The 20,799-nt window shown below is 36.5% G+C and overlaps 1 protein-coding gene across 1 annotated transcript in view; it reads right to left on the bottom strand.

The window, feature by feature from the left end:
• Positions 1–919: 919 nt before the first annotated feature.
• Positions 920–20,799, bottom strand: part of TAF4B (TATA-box binding protein associated factor 4b) — a 100,447-nt gene continuing 80,567 nt past the window's right edge. Inside the window, exons 14-15 of the mRNA XM_016195917.2 lie at positions 18,836–18,946; positions 920–2,743 (exon numbers count right to left, since the gene is read on the bottom strand). Coding sequence (XP_016051403.1) covers positions 2,576–2,743; positions 18,836–18,946 — 279 coding nt within the window. The 3' untranslated portion in view covers positions 920–2,575. The remainder of the gene's footprint in view (positions 2,744–18,835; positions 18,947–20,799) is intronic.

The following is a 20,799-nucleotide window of genomic DNA, read 5'->3' as shown; positions in this document are numbered from 1 at the left end:
ACGCTAATGAAACAAAATTTACTCCAAATGCAGTTTTTAAGAAATACAGGCTTTAAAAGAATGTTAAACGGCTTCTTTTTAAGAGAAGAAGGGTCTTACAGATGTTCAGGAGACCATTTTTGACGATCAGTCACATTAAAAGTAAAGCGGATGAAATGGATGAATTTTATATGTAAAATATGCCTCAGTAAATTGCTTTAAAAAAGTAAACAGAGACTTTCTGGTATTTCCCCCTTGTACTGTTCATCAGTCAGGATACATATTGAAGGCAGAGGGTCACAGACTTCAATGCTCAAAGGAATGAGACAGGGCAGGTACACATATGCCCCCATATCTAAACTGGACAGCCGCTGGTGGGCTCTAATGCGCTGCCATACAAAAGGCAGGCTACACCTAGTGATTATTCCAGATGTTCTCATTTTTCAGAACTGGAAATAGATTTCTGTAAACTAAAACATTGTCAACACTGTGAGTCACAGAAAATGCATTTATAGATCAAATCCACCCCAAGGCCACCATTTTGCAAAAACTGAGAGGAACAATACCTTGGATATATTGCATTCATTCTTTTGTGCATAAAATATGCTTCAAGACATTAAGTTTTAAAATGTATATTAAAAATTAACTTTGAAAAAGAATTCCTTTGTGACAAAAAAAACCTTGATGGCCAAAGAAAAGCTTTTGTAATGAATATGCTAAACTTTCTTTGTGAGCCAAACAGCACAGCAAATGGACAACTATTTTGAAGAAAGTGGTATGGTAAAACCTGGACCTGAAGTGAGGCTCTGGAACCCAAAAGCTGACACCTCAAAGCAATAGGTGACAAGAAAGCTCCACTCCCTAGCAGATACACTGGCCCAGCCCCCAGCTTCAGAGAGGACTGCTAAAGACACTGGTTTTCAAAGGCAGAGACTGAACGAAGTTATTCTTATAATAAAATAATTATTTTAATGAAGTATTTGAAATAATTTTAAACATCTGATCAATAAGATTATACACAAATATGAGAATATGCTGCACTTTACAAAAAATAAAGCTAAGCATTTAAATATACAAAAACAACTTTAGGTATAGATCTCTTCGTAAAGTACTCTTAACATATACATAATTTATAACATTTTACATAATAACTTGCTGAAACAAAAAAAAAGTGGCCAATTTAAAACTTACTAGAGTATAGAGCATGGCCATAACAGTCCCAATGGGAAGAACATACTTGAGGTGTTTTCTTCCTGGAATTCTTTTTGTAAGAAACATACTTTTCCATTTTTTAAAACTTTCTTGGAGAATTTATTCTCTCTTTATGTGACTGTAACCACAGCATTTGTCACCAGCTACACACCACACAGGTGGAATTTAAAAAACACAAAACAAAACAGTGTTTGCTTTACAAAACATCAGCTTCTTTCTCAGGTGAATATATGTAACATGCTTCTCATAATATATGTAGAGCCAAGAGTCCAAGAGATGCTAACATTATCTTTTGAGCATAGAACCCAAAATAGAATCCCTATTGTTAGCAATTTTTAAATCATCATTAGGATTTTTTTAAATCCAACAAGATGCTTAAAACATAGGGTGACTAAAAGATTTTACAAAACTGTCCTTGAGATTTAAAATAATACACAAAACAAAGAACTTCATTTTGAAATACTATAATTTGGAAATGTTTGGTAACATTTTCCTTTTTGGTTGGACTGTAATTGTTTTCTGTTAACAAAACATGTACAGTTGCACTGGAGTTCCAGTTTCACCACTGCCCTCTTTAGGCATATGCAGTGCATTTCCTGTTTTATGATTCCATTTTCATCTCTCCCTCATCAGTTTGAGTGCAACGCCCCATCATTCCTTCTGATACTTCCCCGTTTTCCATTTTTCAATGAGGTATATCAGTAACTCCAATTCTAAGGTTTCTCTAACAAGGATGTCCCCTAACTTGGTCTCAGATGCAGCATATGGTGACATGAACCAGAGAACAGCAACCTCAGGCACAAACCATCCCCATTAGTCTCAGTTTTGACAACACTGCGACTCAGCTGACCAAAGTCACCACAGGCCCTAACTCTGTGGTTTGTCACCTTCAGCTACAGAAGGCGACTATCATGATTAGCTAAGCAACTTCTGATTCCAGCCCAGAAAACCTAAACAGTTTGAGACAGGTCTCATACAGGATGGAATAGAGTTTCTTTGGTAAGCAGTGACTCTTCCTCTTTCCCCTGCACCTCAACCAGGCTGTCTTAGGGAAAGACGCCTCACTTGTTAACAGTTTGGCAAATAAAGCAGGTAAGTAACAAACAGGGTCTTAATTTGCTATGATTAATTGCACAGGTAAGCAGATGCCTATTTCTGCGTAAACTATATTTCATGACCAATTTTCAGAAGACAAAGTTGAATTCTGGTCATTAAGAACCCTATGGGATATAGAAGTAAGATTTAAGAAAAGTTTATAACTGTAAACAATGGTCTTCCCTACTGGTGATTATTTTCCAGAAACTGAAATTTCAGGACAATGCAACGATGCTCTTTAAGTCTTCTTTGGCAGTAAACAGCAAGGATCTGGATGGAGATGGAGTGGTCACTTCAGAAGGGCAAGGTATAGTGCTCGTGAATACTTCATCTCCCTTTCCTGCTCCATACAGAATATCAAGTCCCTGAGGCAGACTCTAGTGATTCTTGGACGAAGCAACTGCCTGGTAGCTGTCAGGCTGGGTGTCCCAGAAGAAGGAAGGTTGTCTTTTAAGCCCTAAACAGAAGAGAGAAACGAGTTTAAAATAAACAATCTTTCATCAAGGGACGCTTGTCAGTTCATTAGTTAAGAGCCTCTGGCCACTGGGTTACTGCTGGAGACAATATAATGATGTAGGCTCAACCCTGCCCTCCAGAAGCCTGGTCTCTTGGGGGTGCCCAACTGCCAGCACAGCTAGTTCATGATCTCCTTCATTCTTTGTCTCACCTGGACCATGGCCACAGCCTCTTAACTGATTTCTCTATTTCCAGGTTCTACCTCACTACATCCTTTGCTGCACATTGCAGGTCAGATTTTCCTCTTTGAAGGTCTTAGACAAAACTTTTGGGAATAACAGGTATGGTCAACTATTTTGATTGTGGTGATGACTTCACAGTGTATGTGTATGTAAAAACCTATAAGAATGTATAATTTAAATGTGCGCAGTCTTTTGTATGTCAATTACAAAAATAAAAGTAAAAGACTTACATGGTTCAGATCCCACCACTCTGTTTCAAAAATCTTCTGGTTCCATCACTATCCTTTTATAACCATCAAATTATAATTATTCCCTCTATATTTTTGTTTTGTTTTGACGGAGAGGAGGGAAGCTCTTTCTATGGTCTCCAAAACACTATGGTCAAAATGAGTCAACTTCAGTGGCTCCCCATTGTCCAGAGTAGCTCCTTGAGCACTTGTTAAGCACTTTCTACACATCAACTCTTATCTTTTATATAGAATTGCAGCAAGTTATATGAGTAATGTCTCATTTATCAAATGAGGAAAGTAAGCTTAGACAGATTAAAAGCAACCTGTTCTAGATGACATAGCAATATTGAGCTGGGACTCAATTTCTAATTTAATCTAAAGGGAGTGCTCGTGCCCTGGCCAAGGGGCTCAGCTGATTAGAGTATTGTCCTGTACATCAAAAGCTGGCAAGTTCAATCCCCTGGTCAGGATGAGTACAGGAGGCAACCGACTGATGTTCTCTCTCATGTCAATGTTTTTCTTTCTCTCTCTCTCAAACCAATAAAAACATACCCTTGGGTGAGGATTAAAAAATAATAAATAAATAAATAAATAAATACATACATACATACATAAATAAATACATGAAGTGCTCTCAGTCACTGTGCTATATTATCTATCACATCAGGTATAAACTCATCACTGGCTTCCCCCCAAGCCTTATTTCCCATTGCTCCTTTACAAAGCATCTTAACTCCAGCCAAAATGCAAAGATCAGCGAAAGGCCACTCCAGGCCAATCTATTCATCTTTTAAGACCCATTTTAAATGGGTATACTTGCCCCTCCTCTTCCTGCAAGGAATTTTCACTGTGGCAATTACCTTATGTAGCATTATAGTATAGGCTACCATCACCACCCTATAACCACTACATCATAAGCCTTCTAAGGATAGGGACTATCATTTCTATGACATGTAGGACTTAGTAGAGAACACAGAAGAATGTAGATTAATAGCAAATTATTTCCTGAATTGAATGTAGTGGTTTAAAGCAGAACCAATGTGAGTTCTAACTGTTCCTCAATAGATGATTAGATAAAGAAGATGTGATATATATACAATGGAATACTACTCAGCCATAAGAAAGGATGAAATACTACCATTTGTGGCAACATAGAGGATCTTGAGAAATTCATGCTAAGTGAAATAAGTCAGACAGAAAAAGTCAAGGACCTTATGATTTCACTCATATGTGGGGTATAAAACTGAAAGCAACAAATGAACAAACAAGAAAAACAAACAAAAACTCATAGACACAGACAGCAGTATGATGGTTACCAGAGGGGAAGGGAGTGGGGGTAGTAAAAGGTAAAGGGGGTCAAATGTAAGGTGATGGAAGAAGATCTGACCTTGGGTGGTGAGCACACAATACAATATAAAGATGATGTATCATAGAATTGTATACTTGAAACCTATAATTTTATTAACTAATGCACCCCAATATTTAATTAAAAAATGAATTAAATCCAATATGCCTGTATTAAGACAGTTTTCTAAATATCAATGTCTACATACCACTATTTAAAAAATAAGATTGGAAGAAAAAAATAAATACGGAATTCCTAGACAAAGGATAATTTTATAAAAACAAAATCCTTGATTCTCTTAATTTTTTTTTTAACTATAGTTTATTTCAAAAACATTTTGATAGGGCTGGGAACCCTCCTTTCTCCACCCAAAACACTTATACAAGAAAAGATGCTTATCTAACATAGGAAGCAGGTCTTCTCGTTCTACTACTATTCTTTTATAATAATCAAGTTATAATTATTCCCTCTACATTTTTTTTTTTTGGATGGAGGGGAGGAAAGGCCTTTTTATGATCTCCAAAACACTATGGTCAAAGCAAGTCAACTTAATTCACGCATGTTCACAGAATGACCGGGGGTCACTTTATCTAATGGTCAAATAAAATTTCCTTAAAAGATACTATTCAGTTTTGGGGGATATGATATCACAATCACATTTCTATACTCCTTTGGTTAAACCTCCTCAAAAGTAGCCATGGGACAAATTTTGGAAAGTCCACATTTTAAGAAAAGACAAAAAGGACGTCTTTGGCTGCACAACTGCCTGGCTGCATAAATGGAGCCCACCTACGTACAGCACACAGCCAGTCTCGCATCACTTTTGCAGGATTCTTGGTAATGAACACAATTTGTACAAACGTGTCAGCTCTACAATTTCAGCTAAGAGTGGCAGTCAAGCACTAAGCACCAGCATGTCCCTCTTCCACGCGAACATTACCACTTAGAAGTTGTGCAACTCAGATGTAATCTGAACTCTTATAAATTATCACCATTAAAATATTTTCATAGAATGGACCCACCAGCTTTGGATTAAAAGGTATACATTAGGAAGAAAGTTTAAAAAGTGTGTCATGGGCAGTTGAGTAGCAATTTTGTTGCATACAGGAGTTATCTGTTTAAAATGATAGTACATTTAAGTAGAGGCAATTTTCTCAGCCAAAAATTGGATATATTATGCTAAAGCTGAATCTATATATATTTACAAATGTTTCCCACCAAGAGTTTCCCTAAAACCAGTTGTTCAGTGTTTTGTATGAATTTTGAAATCAGTTAGATGGATACATTATGTCTTGGCAATTCTATTTCTATGTAAATACCCAGAAACATGTCCTATGTTCGTCCAAAGACATGTATGAGAATGTTTAGCACTACACTTCATAACAGCCCTAAACTAGAAACAATCCAAATGTCCAGTAAGAGTAGAATACATAAATTGTGGAATATTCATACAAATGGAATACTACACAGCAATAACAAACTGAGTAACAGGGATATCACAAAAGTGTTAAATGAAAGGATGCAGACATAGAGGAATATAGACAGTTTGATTCCATTTCGATGTAGTTTAAAAACAGGCATAGCTACAGAAGTAAGGATAATGATTCCCCTTGAGGGAGAGGACTGGACTAGAAGGGGTTAGGAAAGATTTTCTGGTGATGTTCTCTCTCTTGATCGGAGTACTGTATGCATGGGAGGATATTTGCTGCGAAAATTCAGTGAGTCTATGATTTGTGTACTTTTCTGCATTCGTGTTACATACTTCAATAAAAAAAATAAAGCACTACAGAAAACAACCTTGGCTAGGCAGGAAATAAAAAGGGGAGCAAAGAGGGAAGAGGAGAAAAGAAAACAAGGCAAAATTGTTAAGCAGGAAAAATTTACAAAGACCTAATGATCTGGCTAAGGAACAAAGGGGTCACAGTTCATGCCTGCCATGTGACAAGCCTGAAGGATCCAGGGGATAGAGCCATATTACAGCTGCCAGCACAGGGTTGAAAAGGAGGTCATTCCAACAGGATGCAGGAGAAGGCCTGAGGCAATGTTATAAATGAAATCAACCCCAAGGGACATTCAGTAATGCAACAGAAATGTCTTTCATAATTCACAACTTTACAAAGGTGATAGCGTTCTCTTCCCCCAAATAGTGACCGACTTAGAAAGTCAACCTTTCTTGAACCTGGATACAAATGCAGAGCATTTCATTCCTGTGCTTATGATCTGGGAAAGTCCATAATCCGACTTGTCATTTTCACAACGACCTGGCAGAATAATCAGCTACCTCTCAAATGACCATGGTAAGAGGGTAGAGGGTGCACAGGTAACTTAAAGTCATAAACACTCAAACTTGCCCTTTCATCGTCAGTTTTAATTTTCTTCCACCCCACCAAGTTCTTTCCCCAAAGCTACTTGGGACTGATTTCTGGGCACACTACACTGTTAATGCCAACGAACACTAATGTAGTTAAGAGACCAGAATGTGTGAGAAGAAAAGGCTTGTGTGACAATGTACTATTTATTTCTGAAATAGAGGGCTTTCCCAATTGACTTTCTACATGAGGATATTCCTTAATCCAGATTCTTCATCTGGATGAAAAGAGGGTAAAACGGAAGATGAAAATACATAATTCACTTATCAAGTGCACAACAGATGTTCCCAGCAGTGTCATCAAACCTAAATGTTAACATATTCTAACACTGACAGGTCAATTAAGTTAGCCTTCATTGATTTGTTCAATTGTATCACTAAACAAAGTTACTTATTTTTATAACCAAACTTCTGAGGTACTCTTTTGCTCTAATTATATCCAAATTTTATTCCCTCAACTTAATAGAGTAGGTTCTGTGAAGTAAAACCTTTAGAAGCTTTTAAACTTATTTTTTCCACATTTCCTTATATTACTGCTGTACTAACTGAGAAGCAGAAATCACATCTGTATGAGCCCAGGGGCTTCAGGAATCCTGCTGAGGTTCTCAGTGACTTCATATGGGCCTCTGTTTCTAAGATCCACCATCATCTAAGGCAACTTAGCTTCATGCTAGCCCATGTGTTAATTTAATTCAAAAGTTATCTGGGTTACTGGGCATCTACAATGGGCAAGGAAATATTTTAGGCAGCATAAGATATACAGGAGGACTGAAGAGTGGTAAACACTAGCTGTGCCTCCATAAGCAATCTCACACAAATTATTTAACTTCTCTGCACCTCAGTTTCCTAATCTGCAAAATACAGATAGTAACAGTAATTATCTCATATGGTTGGCTTGAAAATTAAATGAGAGCAATGCCTGGCATGCAGTATATACTCTATAAATGCTGACCCTTACTATAATAAATTAATTCATTAGTCAACTGGGAGGCATGGAAGGCTTATAAACAGGAAAGAGTGTAATCCTAGTTCCAGGCCTTTCCTTCCATCCCCTAGTTAAAACTAATTAAACTTTCCTGCCCATGTTCTATTCTCTTAAGTCCTAGCTAATTTAAAGAACTAATTTGTCCTGCCACACTTGCCTTGTCCGTCCCAGTGAAATTTTTAAATTTAGTGGAGTTTTGAATGCCTAAAGCTAAAAAGTAGACTAACGGGCATTTCAGACATGTGGCAGGCAAATGAAGGACATATCCTGGGACAGGAGTTTTTCATAAGCTCCTCCCATCAAACAGTGGAGAAACTTGATAACTACCCAAGCTTATCAATACTGTCTCTAGAAGCTAACATCCACTTCTTCCACTCTATTCCCTGAATCATAGGACTAAGAAAACAGAAATGTGTCCCTGAATCTTAATAGTTAACTAGGAACAAAAATGTAATTTTTAATAGAGAGCAGCAAAGCTACATTACATTTCTCAGACTCCCTACCTGATTTTACTCTAACACCATATTACCAGGGCAGCTCTTACAGGACAACTCAAGTCTTAAACTTTACCGAAGAAACAAGAACTAGACATGGGACTAGGGAGTGAAATGAAGATAGAGGGTGAAATGAAGAGGGTGAAATGAAGATATGGCTTCAAAACAAAAGTCAAACATCTTCTAAGTCTTGGAAGCAAGGATAAATAAAAAGTACCCTGGCTGCCTGGCCTTGTGTAACAAGAACACTAAAAACCTGTATTCCAAAGACCGGGTTTCTAGGACTGAATGACAGCACAGAGCAGAAAATACTGAGCTTTGAATCTGACTGCCCTCTGCTGGTCAACAAGCAGAACTTTTGAAGCAACAGATTTGCCTTTATCACTTTATTCTTTTTGCGTTATTTCAGAACACTGACAACCCTGCATGCTAATTTCTGCTCTAGAATTTTGTCACTTCTAAGTCTTTTATAAAAGTAATATGTCAAAATAGACTCATATGAAATGTACTTAAGTGCTACACTATTGTGTAATTAAGAGAGCAAGAAAGATAATACTGGTTGCCCCATGTTAATGAACACCTTCATCTTTATCCAAAAGAATGCTTTCTTAAATTCCAGATCTCACTGTTCAGTTTCCTAGTGAAGTCTCCAATGGGATGCATCATAAATTCAACATGTCTCAAATCATATTCCTCCCTTTTCTCCTTTTCTTTCTTACTTAAAGGTAAGAAACCTCCCTATTACCAGTATTAATATTACTCACACTGCAATGAGAATATTTCTAAAACAATAAATAATCTGATAATATTTGTTTTCCTGCTTAAAATACTCCAATGGCAAAAATCTCCTACAGGACCAATTCCAAAAATCCAAGGAAGACATACACGGTCATCCACGAGCATATCAAAGCTTCTCCCCACAGTCTCATCTCTCTCATTCCTTTCTTCCTGGTCTCAAACTGTTGATCATGCCACAGAATATTTGTTTCCTCTTTGCTCCTGACAGTAATTCTCTCTCAGAACTCCTCCAATCTCTCTGTCCTATCCTTGTATCACATCGCCTAAGTTCTTTAAGACTCAACACAAGTAGCATGTTTCCCCAATGTTACAAACACCAACTTACTCCAAGTCCAGATGAGGTGCAACTCCTGTGCACTTCAGTACTCTGTAGCTGACTCTATCATCACAGGTATTCAGTGCAATGCAACTACCTCTAACTTTCTCACTCACCAGAAGGGAAGGATTTTGTACCTCTGAATATTTTATACAGTGTTTGGCACTTAGTTGGTATCCAATCAATGTTTGTAATACGATCAAGTGTCTAGTGCTCAATAATATCACTTATAAGAATGAACAAACAGTGAAAATGAGCCATATTATGGGATTTGGAGCATTTAAATTAAGATCCTTCTGTCATTCTTAGCTTTAAGCCAAATAAATCTGGAAGAAAAATATAAAGGTCAAGTCTATTGATGGCTTGTTCCCAAGCATTACTCAGCCCTCCAACAACTATCTTACCTACTCATCGCCATGAAGCTGCCACCACACAACAGTATATTGGAAACTAAAACATGTCCAATGAAGGAGATGGATAAATTATAGTATGCCAATGAAATATGTAGAACATCTGATGACATGGGTAAGATATCCACCTTATATTATTAAGTAAAAAAGTAGGTTAACAAAAATATTACTACACTACGAATTTTGTAAAAATGTGATAGGATATAGATAACTTTAATTTCCTTTTCTAAGTTTTCTACAATAATCCTATTATACTGATGAAAATAAACATTTTAAATGTAAAAGTTCATATTATGGCATCATGAGAGGAATGTTTAAATAAATTATTAGTCTGAGGAATCAAAAGGTTTAGGTGAAAGGGAAGAGTTGACGGTCAAAGACTCACTGGAAATAAAATAGAGAAAGAAGACAAAATAGACTCCAGACACTAGATGAAAGAGAAAAGGGCAGGCTTTGGAGCTCTGATTAGGACAATACAGCAGAGTTAGGCTTGTAGAAAGGGGGACAGTTGCCATTTCAGATCAAATGAGGTAAATGTTGCTTTTAAAACCCAAATGTGTTCTTTTCTTTGTGATGGCAGAAGACAGATACAGCAAGTTGTCTTTTACCTTTGAAAGGTTATCTCAGAATGCTCCAAACCACTGGACTTCTGGCAAGGTCACCAAGATGGCAGGTCCCTGAATTGGGGCGGGTAGGATTCTCACCCCCTGCTGTATGCACCTTACCAAATGTCTATAGGAGTTGGTACTTCTAGTTCACAAGCTCCAATAAGCATGGTATCAAAATGTAGGTTAGTATAAATGGCTTGTGGAAGGGAGAGGCTATCCAGATTATCACGTAAGGCTTGATTTAGAGATAGGTTAGTGAAGGTATTATTGCTGAGCCTGCCAGTTGAGAGCAAAATAATTCTGACAGTCTTTACTAATAAGTATAGAGAAAAAAGGCATATGCCAGATGAATATCTGCATACCAAATACCAGGAGTTGCACTGATTTGCTCCAGCAACAAAACCACAGCTGGAACAATAATTGCAACTGAACTTAGTATCAGATTAAGTTTATGATAACCAATCATCATTCTCTGAGATCCATCTTCTTTACTGCCAAAGAGGTGAGCTGAATGGGGATGTGGTAGGAATCACCACTTCGGCATCTTTCAAATCCTTAATGGTGGCTCTGCAATCAAAAGGTTGCAGTTCCACCTCAAGGTAACAATTTCCTATTTTGGTAGGTAAATGACATTCTAGTGGCTTCAATTTGGTTGTCTCTCACTTCCACAGTCAGTAAACCAAGGTGAGAACTCTGGTAGTTGTTAAATATGTCTATTCTAATTATGCATTCCAGAAATACAGAAATAACCATATTGGGCCCACTGTGAGATGGACCTAAGCCAAAACTCCATTGACTGATAGAAAACTAGTGTTTTGGGTCTCCTATAATTCATTAGGTTCAGTCAGTGTTCAGCAATCCCTAAAAAGTCTAATAATTTTCCCTTCCCCAAAGCCCAGTCACACTAGTAAATGGCTATATATCTTTTGGGGATAGGCTCCAAGGAGATTCACAATATAAATTTTTGGTTGTATGGCAGGGTCTTTCCTTAAGAGGACCTGGCTTTCTCTTCATTCAAAGGTCTCTGGGTTTGTGAACTGGCTTAAGTCCATGGACTGATTGAAGGGTTATAACTCTTTACTAAGGTCATCCATTTCACACTACTGTTCCCCAGGTCTAGAGCTCTTCTGTTTATACAAATCAATGATGAGGTAATGGGTTGCCCACAGTTATAGGGATACTATGATCAACTGGCTAATGCCAAAGATCCCTGCAACTCAGATTATTGTGATATTAGTGCTTTGGGTTTACTGACCATTACAGTAATTACACCTAGTTAGTCTTTAGCAGTTAAGTGCCACCTGTCTTTGCCACCTGAGATTCTATCACTTCCGCTGAATTTAGGATCCTAGTTTGATGGTAACAACGCCTATCATTACTACTAGCTTAAAAAGAATAGTCAACAGAGCTCTTAAGGATGCTGAGGCTCCCCTCATGAATGTGTATCCCATGAATGTCTTCTGGACCTTCCCAGGGGACATGTGTAATCAAGTTTTGTGCGTTTTTTAATGAAAAACACATTCTAGCATTCCAATCTCCCTGAGCCTTTGAGTAACATCCCCTACAGTATACAAATAAAGTTCTAACATCTATCACAGCTTTACTTAATTTAGGCCATCTTTTAATGTAGTTTTCAGTCAACCAACCAAGCAAACTGTTAGAGCCACTCCTAGCCCTCTAATAATATAGTAGTACCTCAGTTTTTGAATGTAATCTGTTCAGGAAGACCATTAGAATTCTGAAACGTTCAAAAACTGAGGATCAACAGTCAACAGCTAGGCCTCAGGATCTTGCACTCAGCAGAAGCCATGGGGCACGTTTGACTTCCAAGGCGTGTTCAAAAACCAAAGTATTGAATTCCAGGTTTACGGCGTTCGTACACCAAAATGTTCATCAACAGAGACGTTCGAAAACCGAGGCACCACTGTAATACCTAATAATACCTTCAATCTGGACTCTCTGCTTAGTGAGCCCATATCTGTAAATTCAGCCTGATCCAACTTTATATTCCTTCAACTCTGATCCCAAACCCTTAGGATCTATTTCCACACCATACTCCAGGTAAATGCAGGAAGAATCATGAAATTCTTTTAGTATGTATCATACCTCCTCATGGGTAGTAACATTTAGTACCTCATCCTCTGGGGGCTGTTGGAACTTGAGTCTGGTTATAGGTATAGAAGAAATGAGAGGTGGTGAGGATGGGTCCTGAGGAAGATCAGTAGTCTCTTGCAGGGCAACTACTTAAGGGAGGTCATTACTGATTCCTCAGGAGACTAAGCTGCCTCAGACAGAGGTAGAAGGACTGGAAAAGGTGGCTAGGCAGAATTGAGGAGTTCAAGGTTCCCAGCTTCACTGGAAACTGCCCATATTCCCACCCCAAATTTCAGTTTTGCATTCTTTCCCAGTGTCATAACTTTAATAGAAGAGACTTTACAAGTCTAGAAATTCAACTTGCATTGTAATTCAGCTACTTGCAGGATTAGACTTTGGGTTTGGTTTTCAGAAATCTCTGCTTTGGCTACAAGGTGTAGGGTTTCTTTCAGGACAATCACAGAATTCAGAATCTAAAGCCTTTTCTTTCCCTAAGCTCTTCAGCGTACAATGAAGGGACCTATCTATACCATTATTTTTATTTTCACTAAAGTGTTCTGTGGTAGTAAATACTGTTTCCCAAAGCCTTCCCTTCTATGGGCATTTGATTACTAGTGTCCACAGTGATAAGTAACTGTTTTGCCAGTACATTCCATGGATCACCAGTGTCCCCTGTTACTAGAAACAAAGTCATTAATGACTTTAAATCTAATTACACCAGAGAAACACTTGTGGAAAACCCAGAACTAATTCATGAACCCATCATTAAGGTGCTGGTTCTCTGCAGCTACTACGGTACAATCTGTATCAGCCAGCATTTGATCAGACAACACTAGGGATGATACAGAGTATGGCACTATTACACAGATTAGGCCCCATGTAATCAGGAACCTGGTTAAACAGTTTATGTTCAGCTGTTGACTGTGCAGGTCCTGGCCCAGAGTTAGGAGAAACCAAACGAGAGGATCTGGGTGGAGCAGAGGAGCCCTGCTGCTCCCATGCCAACATTTGTAAGCTGCCATAGCACTCAGCATCTCCACACTGACCTCCCAAGAATAAGAAGAATATGGCTGCAGCTTCACTTCTGCCTTTCAAAATCAAAATGCCTCATGGCTGATACTAACCAGGAGATATGAGAGAAAAGGAATTCTGGGAAGCAAAGCTCCAGCTTAGATATTCTGATGCAATACAAATCCACCATACCACCTGTGTCCTTTATTTGAGACCTCCTCTCTTGGCTACTTTTCCCCCCAGAAAGAATGCCCCTAGTCTCTAATCTAAGTCAATTTCAACTACTGAACACTCTTATTGCTGCTTTCTCCCCTCTTCTTTACTTTAGTGTATTTATGTTGTTTTCACTCCTTTACTAACATTTGAGAAGAAGGAAAGCTAAACCCATAATGTACAATTCAACATATTTCACAGGAAGCCCCTGGAGATGGCTGACAAAGAGTCAACCTTTAAGTCTCTCGAAAATGTAAAAGACCCAACCAAAATTTAGATTTATGTTTAAGTCATTAATTAAAAAGGCAGATTCGTTTATGAAAATGTGAACAAAGTAAAATGTGAAAAATGTATACAAAATATAAGGAGCAGCTTCTTTATCTAAAATAATAACATGCTCTAAATCCTAATGAATCTACAAGATATTTACAGAAAGTGTTAGATGACAATAAATCTGTTTGAATCTCTAAGTCAGCTGTAATTATGGTTTCCCTGTAGCCTGGCAAAAGAGAACAGAGGTAAAGAATGGTACTGCCTGTGCCCCTCAAGGACATGAAGATTAAAGCTGTGCCCTTTTATGTCAATAGCCTTTTAGTTAAATGACTTATGCACTTTTAGGAATGAAGAATCACCCACTGTATCAACCAGAAAAAGAGACAAATATCTTTTGTCTCTCTCTCTCTCTTTCTCTCTCTCATTAATAAACATATCCCCAGGTGAAGATAAAAAAGAAAAGAAACATTGTTATGAATATTTAATCATTATTAAGTAACAGGAACTATTGAAAGTATTGCTAATAGGAAAAAAGACTGCTAATCCAAGGATCTAAAATTAATACAGGAAGTGAAGTTAATGTCTTAACATTCCAAAGGATCCCAAACACATCACCTAAGCAATATACATATACAAACATACATGTAAATACTCTAAGGTTCTAATTTATTCAAAATATTTGTATAGCCTATATTCATTTAAAAACTATCTATATATTAACTTCAAACCACAGCAGTAAACTCGGGACAAATTCAAGTACTCCCAAGTAGTAAATTTTAACTATTTTCCTTCGCTAAAGCCAACAGGCTGTATAAATATTTGGTTATATAAGTAATTGGTACTTATTGTTTTTTGCCAGGATAACACAAGGAGACAGTAGCTGATGCTATTCAACTTTACCAAGACTTCTGATGGTATCAAATGTAGTTCTGTAAGATGCCAGTATAATATATAAATTGTATAAACAGAAAAATCTTTTTAAGGATAAGAGGCAGTTTTGCTGTGTTTTCCATAACAGAAAAAAACGCTAAAGGATGAAGGTCTAAAACTAATTTCTCCAAATTTATTATTGTTGATTTACTACATACAAAAAGTGGTAATCTATGAATGCTAAGGTACTAAGCGTATTTTCTGAATTTTACAATTTTAAACCACCATCACTCTATTCAACCTTCCAAACTGAAAAATATCCCATTAGTAAGAAAAAAACTTACATTTGAACTAAAGAGCTACTCTTCAAAGAACTAAACGCTACCTCACTCTCCTCTGGGATTATATGCTTATTCCAGAAAATTTAAATTAAAAAGATAAGATTTCAGTTTCTCATCTATAAAGAAAGAAGCAAACAAAAAGTAAAGCCTCAGTTTCCAAGGTCTAGGATATTAAAAATATACATGGTTTCACACATAATTTTTGTGTTATTTGTGAGGGAATGAAACAATTAAATAAAGGTCTTTCAACAATCCTGACTTGTTATTGAAGGGACAAATAAATTAGCAGCATTCTTTTCTTTCTTTCCTTTAGCAATACTCTCAATGAACACTGAAAAAGTGCACAACAGGGTTCTCTCCAGTTCCCATATTTTTAAAGAAAACTGCCTTTAAAGTTAAAGCACCATGAAGAAAAAAATTAATAAGGCCCTGGCCAGGTACCTCAGTTGGTTAGAGCATTGTCCCGACACACTAAGGTTTCAGGTTTGATCTCCATTCGGGGCACATACAAGAATTGACCAATAAATGCATAAGCAAGTGGAACAACAAATCGATGTTTCTCGGTCTCTTTCTCTAAAATCAATTAACAAAAAAGATAGTAGGTTCCTGCTAATTTCAAAATGAAGGGGTTGACTAAAAATGTCACCAGCTCATTAAAAAAAATGGATGTTTTCAATTCAGGGTGGCATTACTTAAAGTACTGGCTGCTGAATAATTCACTAAAAGTGTGTGACAACTCTCTAAGCCTAAAGTCCAGAAAATACAGGGGAAAATACATATGCCTAAATTCTCAAAACAGAAGCACCAAACAAACAGAAAATTCAATATATTTACATCCAAGTTAGAACACATCTGAGTTGGAACCTTGAAAATAACTTTTAATTTTGATGCTGATAAATCATATAAACTGACTTTTATCAGTTTTGAAACAGTACATTTCTCTCTCCCACCCCCACATCCCTTACCTAATGGGCTTTCTCAGATTCAAACATATAATCAATGAAAATACAAAAACTCTATTATAGACTAGAAAATGTTTAATGTTTCTAAAATTTGTGACAAACTCAAATGAGACTAAGAAGCGAAGCTCTGGAGAGAGTAATGGATAACATTTCAAATTCACTATGGATCATTAATACTACTTATAAAATACTATTAAAAGCTAAAATAATGGTACTATTACTATGATGACAACAATGCCAATTTATTAAGCCTGTACTTTTAGGCCAGGAACTAATTAAGTACTTTACATAACCCAGTCCTTAAAACATTATAAGGCAGGTATTATACCTATTTTCTAGATGGAAATCATTGAGGCATGGGGTTTAAAGAACTTGCCAAAGGTTACAAAACTTGAGAGTGAAGAACAAAACTCAGATTTATCCAAGTCCAACAAGTATGTACTTACTCAACATGCTACGATGCTTGCCCACAAGCAAACATTTAACAGAATTTGTTGAATAATGAATGCTACCATACAGAAAGGTAGGACAGGAATTTCAGACATCCCTGTAGCTCTTTCTCAAAGGAGTTAAAATATTATAAATATAACAAGTGTGTAAATGAAAAAAATTATAAATAACTATTCTTGCCACAAAAGAAAATAATATGCTAACCAGGCCATATTTACAGGAATATGCTTAATGATGAAATAGCATGCCCCAGTTTTAATAACATTTACACACACATATACAAATAGAACAAAAATAAAGGGCAGTGGGTCATCCTGTGCCAGAGAAGTAGAAACATAAAAAACTCTCTACTAGCCTAGTTTTACCATATTTTTAAATACACCATATTAAAAATTGGAATCTTGGGGACATTATGCTAAGTGAAATGAACCAAAACACACACAAAAATACTGTACGGTTCCAATTACATGAGGCATCTAAGTGGTCAAATTCATAGAATCAAAGTAGAATTGTGGTTACTAGGGGCTGGGGAAGGGGGAAACGGGGAGTTGTTCAGCAGGATGAAAAAGTTCTGGAGATACGATGCACAACAATGTGAATATGACTAACACACTGACTGTACATCTTAAAAAGGTTAAGATAGTAAAAAATAAAATAAAAAATGTAGTACTAATACACAAATAGCCGTAAATAGATATACCTCAATACAGAAGTCCTGCTGCATTAATATAGTAGTTACTAGCCATACATGACTATTAAAATTTATATTAGTTTTTTCTTTTAACCTAAGGAGGGAAATCTCAAGAGCAGAACAACAGGTATAGTTAGACCACATTTAAGTAAAAAGAAAATCAAACATGTGGATTTGTGATACGTGCCCACATTATAAGGCTATGTGAAAACCTTAACAATGGTTACACCTGATTGGGCAGGGATGAGAGACTGGACATCTGTGAGGAATAAAACCTTAGTTTTTCAAATCTTTTTAATATATATATATTTTTATTGATTTCAGAGAGAGGAAGGGAGAGGGGGAGAGATAGAAACATCAGTGATGAGAGAGTTATTGATCGGCTGCCTCCTGCACATCCCTCACTGGGGATCGAGCTCACAACCCAGGCATGTGCCTTGACCAGGAATTGAACCGCAATCTCCTGGATCCTAGGTTGACGCTCAACCGCTGAGCCACGTCTGGCCGGGATCAAATATCTTTATACTGTTAATTTCTTTTGCATGTGAACACACTGCATTCATTACATTTATAATGAAAACAACTAGATTTTTAAAATCCTTTCTCTATGAAGATGATTATCATTCATTTAGGAACTGTCAATGGTAAGGGTCAATGCTGGGGAGGATATTTAAATTTTAACAGAGCAGAACAGATAAGCCGCGGCTCTTTATTGCTGACCCTAACTCAGGCCTCTTATTGTACCTCTATCTCAGACCTGATGATCAATCTGAAAACCTAACGTTATATCAAATAATTGCTCTAGAGATGTAAGTACAGTAAGCATTTCTGGGTGTTACACAATTAACAATATTTATTGAGTGTATATGCATAGTTCTGTGGGGAATATAAAAAAGTAGGATTATAGTCTTGCTCAAGGTTTCAAGCCTTACAAAATAAAAAACATGCATAGAAGGAAGAGAGAACAATTAATGCCATGCAAACACAGAAAACAAGTCAGTGTGGGAAAGAATAGTCAGGGTTCATGGAAGAAATAAGACAACAGATTCGACCTTAATAGACAAGCTGGATTTAGATAAACAGAGGAGAGGGAGGATTACATAAGAACACTAGAAAGAATGCACAGAAATAAAAAAATTGAGATAGTGAGATTCAGTATGACTAGAGATGGAATATAGGAAGAAGTATAAAATAAGTAATGAGTAGGAGTAAAGTTCAAGGCAATACCTTAAAAACCTGACAAAAATTAAGATATTATAAAGCAGGCAAAGGAGAATTTTCATAAGCATTTGGCAGCAAGGGCATACAGGTAGGGTAAATTATTTGCATGTCTTTGCTTCCTTTTGGCTTGCTTTTTTGACATGAAAAATAAAATAAACATTTTATCACTACCTCACTTCCAGACCCAGACTCCAGTGGTCTCTTCTTCCTTGGTCCAATAGCAGCAAGGGCTGTGAGGTTAGCATCTCTTTGCTGTATCTGTGCGAGCTCCAGCTGTTGTAACTAGGAGATGAAATAAAAGAGAGAAAAAAAGCAATGTTTACACATAGTCATGCTCAGAGGGGGAAAGAAACTGATCACTAAACCCATTTCTGTGTTCTTCACCAAATTAAGTTAAAGTGTAAAATAAATATTAGATTCTCCTAACAGCCAAGGGCACATCATTTCCTGATTCATTTACTCCAACAAAGTCTTTAGTCCTGAATCTCTAAAAGGATAGGCAGAATTCAGGTGAGGAAGAGAATATAAGAAAAAAGAAAAGAAAGGAAGCTAGAGCTAAATCTCTTAGTTTAAACACAGGTAAGAAAGGCCTGAAGAATAAATTGAACAGTAAATTGGAGGGAAATTGGCCAAACTAGTCAACCTTTTCAGATTAAAAGAAAATTTCTTAAAAATAAACAGTTTTTGAATTTTATAGGAAACTGTTCTATGCTGTATGATTTATAAAGCAGTTCACTAAAAATTAACTCATTAACTCTCATAACCACACTGAAAGGTACATATGAATTGTTATAACATATGAAAATTACATGTATAAGTCATCTTTTCTTTTTTCTTTTTTGTTCAGTGAGGCTCTAAGAGGTTAGAAAAACTTCATAAAGGTCACACAAATAGTGAGTGAAAGAAACAGAACTCAGAGACAAGTGTTCTCATCACAACCTTTTCAATACAGCAGGAATCCAACCAGCGATCTTTCAGGGCACAGGAAGATGCTCAACCCACTGACCAACACCGGCCAGGGCTGGAGATTTCTTTACTGGAAGGTTTTAACTATAAATTCAATTTATTTAATAATTACAGAACTACTGAGGCCATCTACTTCATCTTGGCCAAGTTTTGAGAGTTTGTGCTTTTCAAGAAATTGGTCGTTTCATCTAAGTTTTCAAACTATTCGCACCGCAGAGTTGTTTGTTATAATTCCTTCTCATCCTATTGACATCTGCGGGGGCTGTCATGATTTCCCATCTTTTTCCTCCTTATACTGGTAATTTACATCTTATTTTTCTTTATTAGTCTTACTAGAGATTTCTCAATTTTGTTGACCAAAGAACCAGTTTTGGTTTCTCTGATTTTCATTCTTTCCTTCTGTTATCAAAGTCATTGATTTCTGCTTTTAACTATTATTTCCTTCCCTCTGCTTGCTTTGGGTATATATTGACCTTCTTTTCTCAGCTTCCTAAGGTAAAAGCTTAGATTATTGATTTGAGAACTTTCTTCTTTTCTAACATAAGTATTTCCCCCATCCTTTTACTTTAACCTACATATGTCATTAAATTTTAAGTAAGTTTCTTATAGACAGATACAGTTGAGTCATAGTTTTTAATCCATTCTGACAATCTTTATCTTTTAATTGGTATATGTAGACCATTTTCACTTACTATAGTGATTTAGCTATGTGTGAATTTATAGCTCCCATTTTATTATTTGTTTTATGTTTCTTCCCTCTGTTTTTCATTTGTTTCCCTTTTCCTACTTGTTTGAGATTATTTAAACATTTTTAGTGTTTCACTTTAATTTAGCTACTTTTTAAAATTATGTCTCCTTATATAGTTTTAAAAAAAGTTTAGTGTTGGCTCTAGAGGTTACAATATACATACTTAAAATCAATATTTTACCACTTCAAGCGGAATACTTTACCCATATGTATATCCTTTTACTCTTTACACATTATTATAGTTATTTGATATATTACATATATACACATTGAAAATTCCTGACAATATTATAATTTTGCTTTCAATTAAACATATTTTTTTAAAACTCAAAAACATAAGAATAGTGTATACTACTACTTCTGTTGCTCTTTTTTCACTTTATTCTGAAGAACTTTCTTAAGCAATTCTTTTACAGCAGGT

This window comes from Miniopterus natalensis, chromosome 7 (assembly GCF_054644295.1).
Source record: "Miniopterus natalensis isolate mMinNat1 chromosome 7, mMinNat1.hap1, whole genome shotgun sequence".
In the NCBI taxonomy this organism is placed as follows: Eukaryota; Metazoa; Chordata; class Mammalia; order Chiroptera; family Miniopteridae; genus Miniopterus; species Miniopterus natalensis.
The sequence above is the reverse complement of the archived record's forward strand: the minus strand, read 5'-3'. Positions and strand labels throughout refer to the sequence as shown.